The 20,452-nt window shown below is 37.2% G+C and overlaps 1 protein-coding gene across 1 annotated transcript; it reads right to left on the minus strand.

Annotated features, from left to right (window-relative positions):
• Positions 1-379: 379 nt before the first annotated feature.
• ZFAND1 (zinc finger AN1-type containing 1) lies at positions 380-20,427 on the minus strand. Its single transcript, XM_025433464.3, has 8 exons — positions 20,318-20,427; positions 14,643-14,685; positions 13,270-13,309; positions 10,842-10,969; positions 10,665-10,756; positions 9,710-9,831; positions 1,623-1,778; positions 380-1,534 (listed from the first exon to the last, which is right to left on the minus strand). The coding sequence occupies exons 1-8, from the start codon at positions 20,370-20,372 to the stop codon at positions 1,364-1,366; spliced, it is 807 nt and encodes a 268-aa protein (XP_025289249.1). The 5' UTR covers positions 20,373-20,427; the 3' UTR covers positions 380-1,363.
• Positions 20,428-20,452: the final 25 nt, after the last annotated feature.

The following is a 20,452-nucleotide window of genomic DNA, read 5'->3' on the forward strand; positions in this document are numbered from 1 at the left end:
TATATTTAACTTTAGTTCAATTCATGAGGCATGCGTTGATCACCTACTATATGTAAGTAATTATGAGAGATGCTAAAGTCTGTATTAAAAACTTTCTGTATCTGGGAATATATTTAAAGACTATTTCTACTTTTGGCCTTGTAATTCTTAATAAAAGAACCCCTGGAACATCTATGTTTACTATCTACTCATTTGGTACTTGCTACACAGCTTTGTATTTAAGTATGCATATATCTCATTATATCCACCATGGCAATTATAATCAAATTCTTATATTTAGTATGTACTCAAATAACTACCTTAATAAACATATATGTATCTGACAGAAGTCAGAAGTTATCTCCATTCCTTGCATGAAAATAATATTAAGAGATGAACATTCTGAGCTTAATTCCTTTATTTAATTATACATAAAGTCACTATATGGGACCTTGACAATTAAGATAGAAAAGGGACAAAGCCTTCCCCAACAACAAAAAGGGAAAATAAACCATTTCTCTTCCTTCTATATAGTAGTACTTTGTTGAGTACTGATGGAATATATCAATCAGAAGCAATAATTTTAATGTGTTGGTAAAATATAGTTCCTTTTGGTATATATTTTGCTTTGATATATATATAAAGATACTGTAATGAAGTTGTGTGACTTCATCTTACTCTCATTTGTAATACATCTATACAAAAAAGAAAAAAAAAAAGGTAAATCCTACTAGAGGAGGACCTTTATCAGAGATATGCCCCAAAGCAGTTAGATGACACCAAGACAACTGTTTCTTCTTCCTAGGCCTGAGATTCCTCATCTAAAAACTTAGAAGAGTGAATGAGATGGTCTCTAAGTTTCTATGATTCATGTACACACATCAATGTATACATCTGGATATACAGTTAAGGCCATATATCCTGGCCTCATGATGCCAGGCTTGGCCATATTACTTACTTAAAGCAAAAGTTACATGTGTGTTTTCTTAAAGCCATCTCTTCTCTTCCATTGCCTTAAAAGTAGCAATGACTCCAAACAGGAGTCATTCCTTCAGCTTTGATCCTAGAGTAAAGATGGTATGCAGCAGAAAGTCATGACAACTGACATTAACTAAATGAAATACACCTTTTTTGTTGTTACTAAGCAGAACCTAATAAAAGCTAAAGACATGAATTTGCTGATAATTCAATGTCCATTCATAGTTAAACTTTAACACACAAAAATTTGAATTCAATTTAAGAGAAAACTGATAATGTAAATTATGACATAATGGAAATAAGTTAGAAAGCAACTTTTAAAAATAAAATATATTGTATTTGTAGTAAAGGAAATTGACTTAACATAGAATTTTCCTTGTCATCTCCAGCTTGAGTCCTTACATGACTATTCCAAGTAAGAATCAACATTTTTTAAAAATTGTTCTTCATCATTAAGATATTCCAAGATAATATTTCCACCATTATATAAAGGGCAATCCTCCTTAGCAATCCAGGTTTCCAAAGTATGATCCAAGGGTAAGGCTTCTCCTGAAGTAATGTGACATAACCTTAACTTCTGTTAAAGAAAATAAATCATACTATAATAAACATGCTGGTACACAGTATCCTAAAGCTTTTAGGGAAAAATTATAATCAATTGTTACCTTAGCTGTTAATTTGTTATTGTCATTTTTAAGACTGGTTAAAGAAGCTGCAAAGTCTATGACCTTTCCAATGCTCCATCGGTGGCAAAAGAACATTGGTTTGCTCTTCTCTTTGCTCCCCTTAGGTAAGAAAACCTGAAAGTAAACTCTTTCTGTCTGCAAAAATAAAAAGTTAAAATACAGATTACATATAGAGAGAACCTCTTTTTGTTTGGTGACTTGTCTTTCCTCCTGGTTAGAGGATTACCCTCTAGTGATGCAACTTTTAGTGGGAATACCAATCACAGTACCCAAGAATCCACCCAAATGCATGTGCATAAGACCCTAGGCTAGGGTGGTCTGTGCAAAGACAAACATGTGACACAAATTAAGCTAATCAAGGTCTTTTCCTGGTGATATGTTAAAAAAAAACTAGGAGAAGGGAGGAGCATTTTTTCCCCCCAAGAAAAAAAAATTTTTTGAGTCTTACTGAATTCAACCTAAAGTTGCCTGTAGCTATCCCTCCATAACTCTCAGCTATTCCTGAACTAATGTGGAAAAGTTTCCTCAAGTGGGAAAAAATGATTCCAACACAAAAATGTCAAGCAAAGAGATGGACTCTTTCAACAGGATGAGTCCCAGAATCTGGTCATCCCTTGAGATAAATCAATGCATCACTCCCCATTATAGAAGAAGAAAAAAAAAATGTTTTAAGCTAGTTGTTATCAAGTTTGTCACTTGCAACTGAAAGATTCTTTATCCATATAACATTCACCTGTAAGACCTTACTACATATTTAAATACAGCAGGGCTCTTGAGAACAGAGGTCCTAAAAATAAATAAGACAATTAAGTACCTTATCAACAAAACAGAAGGTTCAGAGATTTGGAGGTTCCTATAGTATTTTATGCCCCTTATGCTTCCTTATATTGTAACTTCTTGCTAGATTAAAAAAGTGGGAGAGCAGGGTACTTAGGTGGCTCAGTTGGTTAAGTGTCCGACTCCTGATCACAGCTGAAGTCTTGACCTCAGGGTTATGAGTTCAAGCCCTGTACTGCACTACACACTGGGCATGGAGCCTAGTTAACAATAAATAAGAAATAAATTTAAAATGGGGGAGGGGCAGGGAGGGAGAAAAGGAACAAAGTTATTTGGCCTCTAATTTCCCCTGATTCCTAAAAATTGCCTTAAAAAAGTACTGACTTACAAACCAATTCATCCTATAATAAAAATTTTGGTATAACTGGACTATCTCTAAATTATACAGGAAAAATCACCATTATTCTAAGATATAATAGATTCAACACAATTTCCCTCTAAGCACTAAGGAATTTAGATTTGTTGAAAACCAATGGAATATACCATAACAGATAACAAGTATTAAAAGAAAAAAAATCAAAAATTTAAGCCGTGGGCCAACTCTATAATCTAATAGTTCCTGCTCCAAATTGAAGTAACAAGAGCTTAAATACAAAAGGAAAAAATTTTAAATCTATAGGCTCAGCAAAAAAAAGAAAAAAAATAACACTGAGGATTAAAAATGAAACAACAGCAAACAAGTGATAGGCCAGTTGAGCCACAGACTTTCAAAGCTCCAGAAGAGAAAGTAGTCGTCAAAAGTGTAGCTCTGGGTTAGTGGGAAAAACAGTGTTGCATGGAGATGAAGTACCTAGGTCAGGCTTACTGCCTGGAAGCAGAGACTAAGCATAGGGCTTCTGCTCCAGGAAAGGACACTCAAGAAGGTAATACTGAATGCTGACGTAAGCTACTGCTTACAAAAAACAGTATTTAGGAAGGCAGGGAAGCACAGATAGAACCTCTTGATAGTGAACAAAGCCAAGGTCTTCCAACTCAGTAAATAGATCCACAAAAATCCAAAAGTCTCTGTAGAGCAAAAGCATAAACTGCCAATCTCAAACTTGGATTGCAATCAAAGTCTTGAGTAGATGGGCCAGTGGGAGAAAATGCAAAATTGCTAGAGAGGGAGAAGTGAGTGACCACAGTGAGCAAGATAGTAAGAACCTCCTACTCAAGATGGACATGCAGAATCTATAAATGGAAATTCAAAACAAAGGTTTAACTTACTATGGGCAGATGAACTAACTTAAAAAAAGATACTTTTATGGATATATCCATAAAAAAGGAACAAGAAGGTATAAATCAAAAATAGGCTGAAATGAAACAAGACAAGCTATGAGGATCCAATGAGAAATCTACAAACCTTAAAATACAGTTTCTGGGGCACCCAGTGGCTCAGTGGTTTAGCGCCACCTTCACTCCAGGGTATGATCCTGGAGACCCAGGATAGAGTCCCACATCGGACTCCCTGCATGGAGCTTGCTTCTCCCTCTGCCTGTGTCTGTTCCTCTCTCTCTCTCTGTGTGTCTCTCATGAATGAATAAAATCTTTTTAAAAATAAATAAATAAATAAAATAAAATACAGTTTCTGAAATAAACACAGACAGGAGAAATTTCAATAATCTTCAATAAAAAAGGTTTAACTGACTGAAAGATGTATTTGAGAAAGTCATCTAGAATGCAGCACAAATTGACATGAAGACAGAAATTATAAATATCAAAAACATGTCTAACAAAAGGTCAGAAGAGAAGGAAGCGATATTCAGAGATAAGGACTAATTCTACAAAAGTAAAACAATAAGTCAAATTAAAAATATACCTTCAGAGCCAATCTAATTAAAATAAATCTATATGTAGAAACACTGCACTGAAATTGCAAAATATCTATGTTCTCTCTTGCTATTTATAATAATTTCTCTCAGTTTCTCCATTTCTCCTTTAAAGTTAGCCCATAATTTTAAGGTTACCCACTGGAGTCCATCATTCAAAATCTTGTCTCATCAAGACAACTATGAAAATCCTAAGAGGGTTTTTTTTGTTGTTGTTTGTTTAAGTATAGTTGACATACAATGATACATAAGTGTACAGCATAGTGATCTGACAAGTTTATACATTATGCTATGTTCACAAGTATAGCTACCATCTGTCCCCATATATTGTTATTATAATATCATTGACTATATTCCTAATGCTGTGCCTTTTAGTCCCATGACTTATTCATTCCATAACTGGAAGCCTGTATCTCCCACTCCCCTTCACCCATTTTGACTCCTCCCCCAGAAGTTTCATTGAATATAATAAAAACGAATAATATAGATGAATAAAGAATAAAACTAATAAGGAAAACATAGATAGGAATTACATTATCATATCTTAGAACATTCTATAAAGCTATTGCATCAAATCAATTTGGTACCGATATGAGTAAAAAATGAGTGGAATAGAACAGAAAATCTAAAAATGGATCCAGTAAAACTAAATCTTAAGCTTCTCATTAATTGAAATATCAAATATTGCTTTCAATCGGAGAATGCCAAACCAATTGGTGATGGCAAAATTAGCTAAAAAACTGGAAGAAAACAAGATTGGGTCTTTAGCTCACAATATATGCTAAAAACAAATTCCAGATGGATTAAAGACAAATAAATGCAAGATGCAAAGAAAGAAAAATCCTAAAGAAAACCATAGCATGATAAACTATTACCTGTGTTAAGAACATGGTTTCTGAAGCCAGCCCACCTGGTTTCAATTGGTAGTTCTCTACTTAGATGCTATGCTACTAGCAAGTTACTTAACCTTTTTGTGCCTGAATTCTATTAACTGTTAGGCAGAGATAACAGTACATGTCTCACAAGCTTGAGGATTAAATGTGTTAGAAGAGAGCCCAGAACAAAGTAAGTGCTATACCAGTTTTTACTATTATGCTTAAGTAATGAAACAACTACAAGGTAATTCAAACAATATTATTGGAACCTTAGGGCAGGCCTTCTCAACCTTGTCAACCAGAAAATTCTTTATTGTGGGCATTGTCTTATGCATAGTAAGATGTTTAGTAGCATCTCTCACCTATGCCCTCTTTATCCATAGAACCCCCATGTCCAGTTGTGACAAAGCAACCCTTAGGAACAAAAAACACACTCAGTTGAGAACCACTGCTTCAGTGGGAAGGACACAGGCAGAGGATGTTGTGCTGGTTTTTCCCTTTATACATCTTTTAAAAGCTACACATGCAAAAGCATGTACTAGGTTTGCAATTTTAAAACCATCAAATCAAGATTTCAAAAAAAAAAAAAAAAGAAATAATCACTAAGACTATAATCAACGGTTTCTAAACCAGAATAAAAGGAAATATAGAAAATGTAATCAATACAAAAGATGTGAGGAGGGAGAAATAATCAAAGGAAAAGGTTGATGAGCCAAAAGCCAAAGATGGATGAAATATGTTCAAATGTATCAGTGATCACAATAAATATAAATGGATTCAACTCACCTATAAAAGAGCGATACAATCAATCTGGATTAAAAAAAAAAAAAAAAAAAAAAGAAAGAAAGAAAGAACAAAGTCCAGCTATATGCTGCTTACAAGAGACACCCTAAACCAAAACACAGGAAAGGTGAATATAAAGAAATTTTACAGAGACGTAATAGTTAACTATTCACTAAAAGAAAGCCAGTGAAACAATATTATCATTCAAAATAGAGTTGAAGGCAAAATTAATAAAGATATAATGAAGAAACTCCAAGTACCTGATAACATGTTTGGAAAAACCATTAGAATTACAAAAAAAAAGATATCTGACAAAACCAGTTATAGTGGGAGACTTTAACACCCTCAGTCTCAGAAACTGATAGATCAAGCAGACCAAAAATTAGTATGCACATACACACAGACATGCATACGAATACACACAAATGGGAGGGTGGCAGGAGAAAGACTACAAATGACAAAACAAAAAGAGCAAAATGTAAATAATTAGTTCTTTAGCACATAAAGAATATGGAAAAATTCTTTGTAGTACTCTCATTAACTTTTCTGTGTTTAAAACTATCAAGTTACTAAATAAATAACCCCACACCAAAACGAGTAGGTTGAAAATAAATTCACTATTTAATATGGGAAGATGGAAAAAGAACACCAGATAATCTAAGCAAAGCAGATAAAAGGAAATAATATAAATGCAGAATTTAGTGACACAGGAAAAAAAAAAACTCAAAAAACAAATACAGTAGACAGATCAATAAAACCAAAATATGGTTCTTTAAAACAACTAAAATATAAATTAAAAATAACACATATGCACAAACCTCTAGCAAGATTATTCAAGGGGAAAACAAAGGAAAGTATAAATGAAAAATACTAACAATGAAGTGGAATGCACTACAAAAGACATAAGAGATTTTGGAACATAAGAGAATAAGCTGAACAACTTTGTAACAAACTGGAAAATCTACATCAAACAGTAAGTTTTAAGACAAATTTATATTTACTAAAATTTGAGGTGCCTGTGTGGCTCAATTGGTTAACTGACTCTTGATTTCATCTTAGGTCATGATCTCAAGGTTGTGAGATCCAGCCTGTGGAACTCCATGTCAGGATCTGTGCTCTGAGGGAAGTCTGCTTGAGACTCTCTCCTTCCCTCTTAGCCCTGTCCCCTGCTCAGGTGCTCACTCTAATAAATAAAATCTTCCAAAAAAAATTTGCCAAAATTTCAGATGACTATCCAAATAAACCAAGAACTATTTAACACAATGAAATAGTATTCAAAATTCTCACCTCAAAAAAGGCAACAGATTCAAAGGTTGTAACACCTTTTAAAACAACCCTTCAGGAACATATAATCTCCACTCTCTACAAAAATTTCAAAGAATTAAAAAAAGCCACAACTAATTTTATGTGTATAATCTTGGTACTAATATCACAACCACTACTAATATATTCGTTAATCACCTAGCAGTGCATTTTAAAGAAATTACAAATCACAGTCAAGTAATTTATTGTGATATATGTCGGTGATTCAACAAAAAGATTGATTAATGTAAAACGTTTGTAAAGAAAAGGCACCTGATCATCCTGTTGGATGTAGAAGGGGGAAAAAAAAAAAAAAAAAAAAAAAAAAAAAAAACCTTACAGTAAGAATTCATACCTATTCATGATATAAATTCCTAGCAAACTAGGAAAAGTACTGCTAACTTGATGAAAGCTACTACCAAAACTTTACAGAAAATATAGTATTTGATGATGAAACTTTAAAGTCATTTGCATTTAAGTGCAAAAAGTGCTTAAGATGCCTACTGTCACCTACATTATTCAAGACTTTCAGGAAATCTCAGCCAGTGCTGAGAAGGGGGAAAGTTTGGGGGGGGGGGGGGGGAGGGAGACCATAAAACTGCCATTTGTAGAAGATATGGCTACACACAAAACATCCCAGAAAATCTACAAACTATGGGAACTATTAGAAAGATTATTTGCTAGAAAAAAGGACAACATACAACAATGAACAATAGTCAGGAAAATATATATATTTTTTAAAGTTATCATTTACAATAGCAGCAAAAATAATGAGGAGCCTAAAATATATAAATATGTATAAGCATTATAAAACATTAAAGACATTTTTAAAAAACCTAAAGAACAATTGGAAATCATAGACATGGATGGGAAGAATCAAAATTCTGAAGATGTCAACTGCCTCTAATCTAAAATTTAACATAATTCCTATTAAAATTACAATTTCAAAGAATAGGACAAAGTGATCCTAAAATTTTTACAAATGAATAAATTTTTACAAAAGAATAGATGTGGTTGAAAGTAAAGAATAAGGTAGAATGACTTCTCCCACTAATTATAAAACTATGATAATTAAAGCAGTTTGATATTAATGCAAAGATAGACCACCGAACCAAAGGAAATGAACTGAGATCCTTAAATTAGTCCTACAAGTATGAAACACTCTGGTGTACGACAAAGGTATCAATGTAAGGATGAACTCTTCAATATCTTATGACAATCAGAAATCCCTCGGGGGAGAAAAAATATTTCACTTACAAATTCCAAATGGAACAAAGAGCTAATAAATATTTTTAAAACTTTTAAAGGAAATTATAAGAAAATCTTAAACAACTTATTTCAAAAGGTACAAATCTTAAGGATTTAAGTAACTGAGTACATTAAAATTTTAAAGTCTGAACTGCTAAAGAAATCAAAAAGTAAAGACAAGTCATATACTGAGAAGATGTGAAATCCACTTACTCAAAGCATTAGAATTCAGAATATATAAAAAGTCCTCTAAATTTTTTAAAGTGCCAAAAAAAACCCCAATAGAATAATGTGCAAAGGATATGAATTCAGACATAAAATGGCCAATAAATCTATGCAAAGTGGCTGAACCTTATTAGTCACAAAGGAAATTCAACTTTATAGTTCAGTAAGTTTAGAAACAAACACTGAAACTCTCAGACACCACAGGAAGGAGATAAATCAGAATAACCACTGACAGCAGAAAGCTGATAATATCTAGTAAAGCTGAAGATGAGCAAACCCCATGACCCAGCTTTTCTATTTCTAGAGATATTACTACAGCAGCATTTTTCAATCTGATGGTCTCACTCCTTTAAGGGTTATAAAATCAACAATCTTTAAGATAAAACAAAATAGAACAAAAGCCATCAGAGAATGTTAACACAAAAGGCTAATATATAATATAAAACTAGGTATTACTTACTGAAACTGTGTTAAAGTATGTATATACATAGGTATGTACGTACATACTGGGAGATTACATAAAATACGATTGATATTATGGAGTCTTAAAGGGACCACGCTAGAAGAGGGTGGTTTTAAAGGGACCACCCATTCCCATACATACACAAGGATGTTCACTGTTGGAACAGTTTATAATAGCAAAAGATAAGGAAAAAATCTGAATCTTGTTCATTAGGAAAATGGATTAACTGTGGTATATTCATACTGTGGAATAATGTGCACCTATCAAAATGAATGAACCAGACTAAATGTATCAGCATGGATAAGTGTTAAAAACATGATGCCAAGTGGGAAAAAAAAGGTTGAAAAAGAATGCATATGGTTCACTGACAAGTCTGTAAAGTGAAAAAACTCAAAACTATATACCATGCAATACTAGTAACAATACATATCACGTTCAGATTAATTGTTACTTGATGGGTGGGAAGAATGAAAAGGGCACTTCAATTATATTTGGGAACACTGTTTTTCCAAATCTGAGACCAACCTGTGGCAATGACTTATCTCCGTCAGCACGCATCTTTAATTTCATCAACGCTACCTTTGCAGCTGTTTCACTATTTTTTGCACCTTTCCTTCGTTTACTTGCCGTCTCTCCAGTCTTAGAATCTAAAAAATAAGCTTAAGTATATAAGCACGTAGAATTTTTAATTACATTTTCCAGAGTTCTATTATTAGTTATGGCCTTGAAATGTATACAGATTACAAACAATAGAGCTAGAGATACCACACTCTTCGTTGGTATCATACTTAAGTGACCACTATAAAAACATCTTTAGGGCAGCCTGGGTGGCTCAGCGGTTTAGCACCACCTTCAGCCCAAGGCGTGATCCTGGAGATCCGGGATCGAGTACCACGTTGGGCTCCTGCATGAAGCCTGCTTCTCCCTCTGCTTCTCCCTCTGCCTGTGTCTTTGTCTCTTTCTCATGAATAAATAAATAAATTCTTTAAAAAAAAAATTAAACTAACCAGAGGGACGGTCTACGTCACAGATCTATTCTTCCTGGCACTTCAGATTATCAGCAGCATTCACAGAACAGCTGATGAGATTTAAGATTAGTATTTAGAGAAAGCAGAGCACTACACTAGCGTTATGAGTGCCACTTCCAGCCATGATAGTTAACCAGCTGACCTAAGTGGCCCAGTAAAACACCATCTGGTAGGGTACACTTCCATGAGGCCATTAGGAACACCTTCTATACCTTGCAAGCTGACTTAAGAAGCAGGACTCCGTAACAGATAAGGAAACATGGGCAGACCGGGTGGCTTAACAGTTTAAGGCCTCCTTCAGCCCAGGGCGTGATCCTAGAGACCCAGGATCAAGCGCCTGCTTTTCCCTGTTCTGTCTCTGCCTCTATCTCTCAGGAATAAATAAATAAAATCTTTAAAAAAAAAAAAAAAAAAAAAGAGGAAACAATAAAACAAGCTTTCTAGATACTTGCCAATAATGTCTTTAACAAGTTTCTGAGTGGCAACCATACGAGGCCTAGGAATTTCCAGTTTTTCACATTCATGATCTGATTGATGACGGTGCCTAAGAGCAACAGAAGAGGGACACTAGTTCATGTATTTGCGTACTACTTAAATACATACAGAATTTGAATGGTGTGAGTGATTACCTCAGGCAAAAATTCTTCTCACAATAAGGACATGTAACTGGCACTAGCTCTTTTTCCGCACAGTCCTTGAATGAGCATGGGTAAGATGTAGGCTTATCTGACTTCAGTCTCTCATGGATTACAGTCACCTGAAAAATGTACAAAGGAGCAGTGGCATTATATATTCCACATTTAAAGCAAAGTAACACCTATTTAGAAGGCAACGTTCATATCATTTTTGCTTAAACTTGTCAGAACTTACATATAACAGATTATAATAAATGTGTGAGAAATGACTGCTGTGCTGACTGTTCTACATTTTCATAACTTTCTTACTGCAGGATACTTATCTTCTAAGTCAAATTAAAATGACTATTCAGTTACTCTTCATAATTTAGTCTTCTAAATTGTAAACTTTGTATCAGTCCTAAACAAAGATCCCTAGGTAATCATCTCATTAACCCTCATATAGCAAGTCATAACAACTTTCTAGGCCAATTTTAGGAAGTTAAATATATTATTTATATGAGAAAACTTAAAATTATGTTTATCCATGATATAGAACATCGAAGATGGTTTTCATCATGATATACTCTCTATTCTGCTACATTCTCTACTCTGCATTATTGTATTACCAGCAAATACTACAATAGACGAAGAAGAGATATTATAAGATTAAAAAAAGAAAAAATCCAGGTCAGGCTAGTTTGAGTTTTATGTAACTAGGTTTCTAGAGTTGAATGAATTTAGTGAAATAATTTCTTAAAGTCTAAAAAAAAAAAAAAAAAAAAAAGAAATAATTTCTTAAAGTCTACAACCAAAGAGCATTCCTCCTTATGAATGGTAGTTCTATCTTGTTGGAATTAACTTCTTGACTATTTTTCCAAATTTGGTCTAATGTTCTAATGGTAAAATGATTTTCATTATTTAATAAGATCTAATTGACACTGTATGAGACATTTATAGAAATCAAAAGATATCATAAGAAAAAGCAAAGATTTACAACCTGTAGAAGACACATTGTATGACTATTTCTCTCCAATTATTCCTGCATAATACCAAAATGTTAATTTTTATTTTCCTCACATAAATCACCTAAACCGCAAATGAACAGATTTGGACTGAAGCTCTTTTAACCTTCATTTTCTATAATTGAGAGAATAGATATAAAAATCCTCAGTAAAGTGCTTGGTAAATGCTGGGTAGGAATAAATATCAATTGAAAAATGTGAGGCACATGGTTTCTTCCAAATGGAGTGAATTCAGTTTAACTTCCTGACTCTCTGATCAAAGGAGGTAAAGCAACTTCTTTTTTTTTAACTTATCTTATTATAAATTTGAGAAAATTACATTTGGCATGGTGGGCTGTTTTCTCTTCTTTGTTCAAATTGAACTGCCCTCAAGGGAGGAGGACTAACCTGGGGGAGCACTGCTGTAACTAGTGGGTAAATCTGCTTAATTCTAGATTTTCTTTCTAGCCTCTTAGGCTTTGCACTAAGCCTAATCATTCAATTTACCCTTTATAAGTAGTAACAATGATATTTTGGCTTCTATCAGCTCTTATAAATCTCACAGTTTGATCAGAATTGGGGTGGGGATGTTATTGGACTACAGGTATGTTTGTGGTGATGTCAGGCTGACTGAGTCAGAACAAGTTTTAACCACAGAATCCCAGCATCAGGAAATAGAGAAAATGAACAAAACTGTGAAGAAAACTTGAAGGAGTATATGATGAGGATGTTAACTGTTGGGCTGGCGAGACTGGGGACCTCAAAACGGCAGACCCCAGGCCAGCAACCTCCCAATATGGCCACCTTGGCACCCTACCCTAACTTAGCACACAAAGACCTGTAACCCTTGCCCTAACTGGAATGCCACCATACTCCCATCTTCCCGCCAACACCACCTTACCTCCCTACCCTAACTTAGCTTACAAAAAACCTGTAATCCTTGCCCTAATAGGAATGCCACCCCGCCCCCATCTTCCTGCCGAAAATTCTTTATAGACCCTCCTGTGGTTTGCCTGGGCCAGACTTCCCTGACTCAAGCCCCTCTGAGTCACAGAACCTCACCAGGGAGCACTCCCCATTAAAGCACTCTTGAACTTACTGCCTGGTTCTGCCATTTTTAATTTCTCTGCCATTCATTTGGGAAAAACCTAACATTAATCCCATAGTATATTTATATAGAGCCCACAGCTGTAAGTGGGCTACCCAAACATAACTGCAATGCACAAGACTTATAACACTTTATAAATACCAAGGAGATCAATTTTTCTTTAAAACAAACTGAGAATAACAACAGAAAATGAACTAAGAGTTTCTTTATATGATCGATTTAATATGCCAAGTTCTAATCTGTGGTACACTGACTGGTTTTAAGTTCAATCAGAGTCTGAATGAAAGTACATAAATACAAACATATTTTATTAGGAGAACTAGTAACATACCTCAGGGCAGCTATGTGACTCTCTGCTTCTGTGTTCAAGGCTTAAATGATTAAAAAAAAAAAGGCAAGCTTATTTAAATGCAATAAACTAATGTACTTAAAGGTAACTGTAGTAATTGGATATATTTTAATGATTAGTATCCTTAGATCAGTTACTCACACTACACTAATAACTCTGCGTGTAAGAATAAACTGAAATGCCAGACAAATTAAAGATAGAACACCTATAGTCTCAAAAGTTTCAAAACCCAACTGTTCAACTTCAGTATGAATAAAAACAATTCACCACTCTAAACTACCTCTGAATGCTTTAAGGTGTGTACAAATACAAAGAGTCTTTTAATCTCTTATTTCTCCAAGACCATCAGGAATAAAATGTCAAAGTGCTCTAGTTCTGAAGGACTTAAAAATGTGCATTACTTTTATTTAATCCTAATAAATGTTTCTGAGTTATTTTCTGAAGATAATTTATTCTTTCTGTGTTCTATTTAATAAATTAAATGCCTAAAACATGGGGGCGCCTGGGTGGCTCAGTTGCTTAAACGTCTGCCTTAGGCTCAGATCAGGACGTCAGGGTCCTGGGATTGAATCCCAAGGCCTGCTTCTCCCTTTCCGTCTCCTCTTCTGCCCCTCTCTGTGTTTGCGCTTGCGTGCTCACACCCTCTAATAAAATCTTAAAAAAAAAAAAAAAAAAGCCTAAAACATGAAAGTTTAACTACAAAGAAAACACATTTTCTAAAATCCCTGGTTAGTTCCCAGGTTTTACTTTGCATGTAATGTGTGTGCAAAGGATGTATAATATCCAATTAAAGAGATGTATAGGTTGGGCTCATTTTAATTAATAAAATACCTAGATTGTTTTCTACCATATTCTTTATATTGTGGATATGTTCTCTCATGTGATTACAAGACCCAAATATAACTTTTATGTAAAAAAAAAAAAAAAAAAAAATCACACATAAATCCATTTCTGAAAGTTTAAAGTGTAGCCACATATATGCACAAGTAATCAGAGCCTAAGACTATACTTTTTTCTAAGTAATTACTATAAAATATCAATGGCTAAAGTAAAAACTAAATCATTCTGCTTTTCAGAAATAAATCTCCTATTACAAACATTAAAATTACACCCAAATCTGGGCAGCCCAGGTGGCTCAGCAGTTTAATGCCGCCTTCAGCCCAGGGCCTGATCCTAGAGACCCGGGATCGAGTCCCACATCAGGCTCCCTACATGGAGCCTGTTTCTCCCTCTGGCTGTATCTCTGCCTCTGTGTGTTTGTGTCTCTCATGAATAAATAAAAGCTAAATAAATAAATAAATAAATAAATAAATAAATAAATAAAATTACACCCAAATCCTGCATAAAAAACTTACCAAAATACTCCTGAACAACCATCGCACACAAATGGAAGAAAATCTAAAATGGGGGGAAAATGTTATATGCACTAGTCAGTATTGGATTTTGATTTAGTTTTCTTAAAAACATTCTTAAAGTACTAAATGACATCTATAGAACTCTTTTTGACCAATAGCCTAGTGTAGGAAGTAATGGTTAAATAAAAGCTATCACAACCTCAAGCACTCTGAGAATAACTGGATCATCAGGAGATAAATGTTCTTTGTAGCAGTCTGCTAAGTCAGAAAAAAAGTACTGGGTTTTTTTGGATGCCCAGATTTACTCTATGTTGTTTGAGTACTGTATACTGCAAAAACCCTGCATCTGTAGTGAAAATCCTGTGTTTCATTTCTGATTCCTCAGTTTACCTATTTGGCAAGGTTAAGCACACCATTTAATAGTAGAGTTTTGTGGGGGATGGAAGGAAGACAGCAGCATAGGAGGATCCTGAGCTCATCTCCTCCCAGACACGCTGAGACAACAGCTACATCTGAAAAACACCTGAAGATACCAAATAGACCTTCCCTACTTAATGCTACAAAGGGAGCCATTTTGGAAGGGTAGGAGGGGTAGACACACAGTTGGGAACCAAATCTGAGGTAAGACTAACCATAAATGAGATACCACAAGCACAGAGAAGCTAGAGGATCAGAGCCTGGACCAGGCACCCCAGCTCCTGGGAACCTGTACTGGAAAGAGTCCTCATAATGTCCGACTTTGAAAACCAGTGGGCTAACCTTCACAAGCTCTTAAAATCAGTGGGGCATGGGACACCTGGGTGGCTCAGTGGTTGAGCGTCTTCCTTTGGCTCAGGGCGTGATCCTGGAGCCCCAGGATCGAGTCCCACATCGGGCTCCCTGCATGGAGCCTGCTTCTCCCTCTGCCTGTGTCTCTGCCTCTCTGTGTGTCTCTCGTGAATAAATAAATAAAATCTTTAAAAAAAATAAAATAAAATCAGCGGGGCTTACCTCCAGGTACTTTAAAGATCTCTAAGAGCTGAGTCCTCACCCTTAAAAAGCTAGAATAAGTAACAGGTGGCAACTAGCACAGAAGCAGCAGTTTGAAAAACAACTGGGGTATTCATGAAGGCAATTTATTTACTAATCTTAGAATGTGCGGGATCCCTGGGTGGCGCAGCGGTTTGGCGCCTGCCTTTGGCCCAGGGCGCGATCCTGGAGACCCGGGATCGAATCCCACGTCGGGCTCCCAGTGCATGGAGCCTGCTTCTCCCTCTGCCTGTGTCTCTGCCTCTCTCTCTCTGTGACTATCATAAATAAATAAAAATTTAAAAAAAAAAAATTAAAAAAAAAAAAAGAATGTGCAATAGAGGGACAAGGATCTTCAGACTTTTCAAAGAACAAAAGTGCTAGGGGACACCATTTCTCTTTCCCTTTCTCAGGTGATTCCTGGATACTTGGAGGAGCCAGCACTAACACTCTGCAACCACCTTGCTAGTACGGTGTGTCTGCCCACGCTTTCACCTGTGTTCCTACCCCATCCAACCTGCTTACCTCAGCAGACTCCCTCCATAGTGGCTCCTCTCCTGCCATATCTGTGAGCAGGTCCCAGTACCACTCCAAAGGGACTCCTGCCCTGGGGAGATGCAGATACCCCACATACCAGCATGCCCAAAATTCCAGCAACTTTTAGCCGGCCACACAGGGAGAAAGCCCTGGCATTCAGTGGGACCACAGAGGCTGATAGCAGGCACCTAGTCTGACTGCTAGTCTGCCCATTTACAAGCCCAACAAACTTCTCAACAGTGCAGAAACAAACTCTACCTGGTGTGCCGATAGCAGGCAAAATAAGTCATTGCAGCCAACAGGGCTGAACGTAAATGAGGCTCAGTCACAACAGTAGTGGGCATGCAGGCCAGAGAGAAGATATCTCTGGAGCATCTGGTTTTGGTGACCAGGTGGCGTTGTACTACAAAGCATCACTGGACCTTTTCTACACACGTACACTAACTTTCAAGACCAACATACATAGCTGATCTAATACATGGAAACACAGAACTACACAACATGAGACAGAGGAATATGCCCCACATTAAAGAACAGTACAAAAATCACAGCAAATGAGTTAAAAGAAACTGTGATAAGCAATACGCCCAATAAAGAAAACAATAGTCATAAAGATACTCATTGGACTTGAGAAAAGAATGGATGATGTCAGTGAAAACTTCAACATAGATGTAGAAACTATAAAACAGAACTAGTCGGAGATGAAGAATTCAATAACCGAAATAAACACACTAGACAGAACAAGAGATGAGAGGTAGAGGAACAGATTAACAATCTAGAAAGACAGGATCATGAAAAGCAACCAAGCTAGAGTAAAAATAAAAAATGAGAATAGGATAAGGGAACTCAGCATCATCAAGTGTACTAACATTCACGTTATAGGGAACCCAAAAGAATAGAGAGAACAGGGCAAAAAAACTTATCTGAGGAAGGAAACAGACATCCATACCCAAGAAGCAAAGAGAACCTCCAAAAAGATGAACCCAAGGAGGTCCATACCAGGACACATGATGATTAACATAGAAAAACGTAATGATAAAAGAGATAATTTTAGAGGCACTTCAGTGGTTCAGTTGGTTATGCATCTGACCCTTGGTTTTGGCTCAAGTCATGATCGCAGGGTCATGAGATTGAGCTCTGCACTGGGTTCCATGCTGGCATGGAACCTGCTTAAACTTCTCTCTCCCTCTCTTGGCCTCTCCTATCCCTACTCTCTAAAAAGGACAATGTTAAAAGCAGAAAAAAATACCTAATACGTAATAAAAAGAATGCAAGCCTAACACTAAAGAAAGTCATCAAACCACAAGGGAAGTGAGCAAGAGAAGAAGGGACAGGTGAACTACAAAAACAAAATCACATTGAGCTATCATGACCTTAAATCTGTCACAATGGCTAAAATCAAAAACACAAGAAAAAACAAGTATTGGTGAAGACGTGAAGAAAAAGGGACCTTCACACACTATTGGTGGGAATGTAAATTGGTGCTGCCACTGTGAAAAATAGTATGGAGTTTCCTCAAAAAATTAGAATTAGAACTATCATATGATCCAGTAATCTTACTACTAAGTATTGACCCAAAGAAAATAAAAGCATTAATTTGAAAAGACCTATGCACCCTTATGTTTTACGGCAGCATTATTTTCAATAGCCAAGATATGGAAACAACCCAAGCGTCCAATGATAGATGAGTGGATAAAAATGTAGTACGTATATATACACTACGGAATATTACTCAGCCATAAAGAAGAATGAGATCTTGCCATTCCTGACATGGATGGACTAGAGAATATTATGCTAAGTGAAATAAGACAGAAAAGACATACCATGTGATTTCACTTGTATGTGGAAGCTAAAAACAAAACAGAGAAACCAAAAAACTCACTCTTAAATACACAAATCAAACTGCTGGTTACCAGAGGAGAGGAGGGTCGGCAGATTGGTGAAATAGATAAAGGGAATTAAGAGGTACAAATTCCAGCTATAAATAATTAAGTCACAGAAATGAAAAGCATAAGGAATATAGTCAATATTATAATAACACTGGATGGTGACAATGACATTTATCATGGTAAGCAGTTATATATGGAATTGCTGAATCTATTGTACACCTGAAACTAATATAACATATGTTAATGATGTCAATTTAAAAAGTCATAGAAAAGTACAATGAACCATCCACATCACTTAGTAAGAAAAAATTAGTAGAGCTTTGGATACATACATATACTTGATATAGAATGTAGTATAGTATGTTGTATGTGTACTTATACACACAAAACCAAAGCACTATTAGGTAATATAAAGATACACATATAAGCACATCAGGTCTCTGTGTACATGTTATTTTAAGATTTTATTTATTCATAGAGACACACACACACAGAGAGAGAGAGAGAGGCAGAGACACAGGCAGAGGGAGAAGCAGGCTCCATACAGGGAGCCTGAGGTGGGACTTGATCCTGGGTCTCCAGTATCAGCCCCGGGCTGAAGGGGCGCTAAACTGCTGCGCCAGCCACCGGGGCTGCCCTCTGTACATGTATTTATGTATGTTTGTACATATATATTTCTATACAATATATCACACCTACTTCACAGGTTTTGGTTTGCGAAACCAAATGAGATACATGTAAAAAATAGGAATGGTAAGTAGCTATAAGAATAACTGCAACAATTAACTTGTTTTGAATATGCTGGACTCAGAAAAATCCTGTGGTGACGTGGGAGAAATGTGTTCAAAGAAATTTCAGAAATTCAATAGATGAATTGATACTGCCAAATTTAGCCTTTCTTTCCCTTCTGTAGAGGAACAACTAAGGAAATGAATTTCTGAAAAGCACACAGAAGTATTTACTCTTCCACTAGACACAATCACCCTCTAATTGTTTTGACTGCACCTCCTACTACAGTACAGTCAAGTGAAGCTGGATACGTCCAAGGTCACCACTTTTACAGAGTGAAAACAAAAGGCACTGCACTTGAGAGAGGACTACAATTGCCCTCACAAGATCTCAACCAAAACAGGAAGAGGTCCTATTATAACCCAAAGGGATCCCTGGATAATTCTGCTTTTGGGACAAGGAGGGCTGAATACAGTCCTTCCTCAGAAGTAAGCTAAATGGGGATCCCTGGGTGGCTCAGCTGTTTAGTGCCACCTTCAGCCCAGGGTGTGACCCTGGGGTCCAGGGATCGAGTCCCACGTCGGGCTCCCTGCATGGAGCCTGCTTCTCCCTCTGCCTGTGTCTCTGCCCTTCTCTCTGTCTCTCATGAATAAATAAAATCTTTCTTTAAAAAAAAAAAAAAACTATATTAAAAAAAGTAGGCTAAATGATTGGCCCTCCTTATGAAGGCATGATACTGTGAGCATGTTTCATGCCAAAAAAAGTACGTTATACGTTTGTCAACAAGAGGAAACTGAAGCATATAATAATATTCTTATGTGTTTCAAATTGGGGGAAAAAAAATTGTGCATGCTTGCTATCTTGAGACTTCTGGTGATGAACTAAATCTTCAAGGCACACCAAGAGGACCTGGAGGGAAGAGTGAAGATCCAGGTAACCTCCTCGACACTATCTTTCTATCCGTTCAGAAGCTAAGGGAGATGTAGGACGCTCATTTAGTAGCCTCTCCATCCTAACCCCCTCCCCACTACTCCAAGAAGGCTAAACGCTGGCCTCGTTTCACATACGACCTGTACTCTAAGAGACCCTGGAGGGCGGCAGATCCACGGACTTAGTCATCGTGCACACGTGAGACAAACCTGACTCAGAACCCAGGTGGCCACGCTTCTCTGTGAACGACCGACAGGGAAACACGGGTTCCCTGAACAGCTGGCCACGCCGGCCCGGGGTGGAACCCAGACTGCGAGCCACGGGAGTCGGAGGAGACGGTGCCCCTGCGCCCCCGCCCGCGGCAGGCAGCGCCCCTCGCCCGCGAGGACGCCCGAGAGCGGGGGCAGCGCGCACGGCTCCCTCCAGAGGCCGCACGCTCGCCCCAGCCGCCCTCGCCGCCGGCCACCCCGCCTCCCCACGCCGCGCCCCGGCGCGCGGCCGCCCCTCGCCCGCCACCGCCCTCCGCGAGGGCGCAGCGGAGCTCGGGTCCGCCCCGCCGCTGGCTAGGGGGCGCGGGGTCACCTCGCCGCCGGCAGCGCTCCACCTGGCAGTGCCGCCCCACGTCCAGCTCCGCCATCACTCCGCGCCGCAAGGGGCGGGGCTGCGGCGCACGCGCGGCGCCTGCTGGGACCGGGGCGGACCCGGTGGGGGGGAGGA

The sequence above is a fragment of the Canis lupus genome, chromosome 29 (genome assembly GCF_003254725.2).
Source record: "Canis lupus dingo isolate Sandy chromosome 29, ASM325472v2, whole genome shotgun sequence".
NCBI classification, from domain to species: domain Eukaryota; kingdom Metazoa; phylum Chordata; class Mammalia; order Carnivora; family Canidae; genus Canis; species Canis lupus.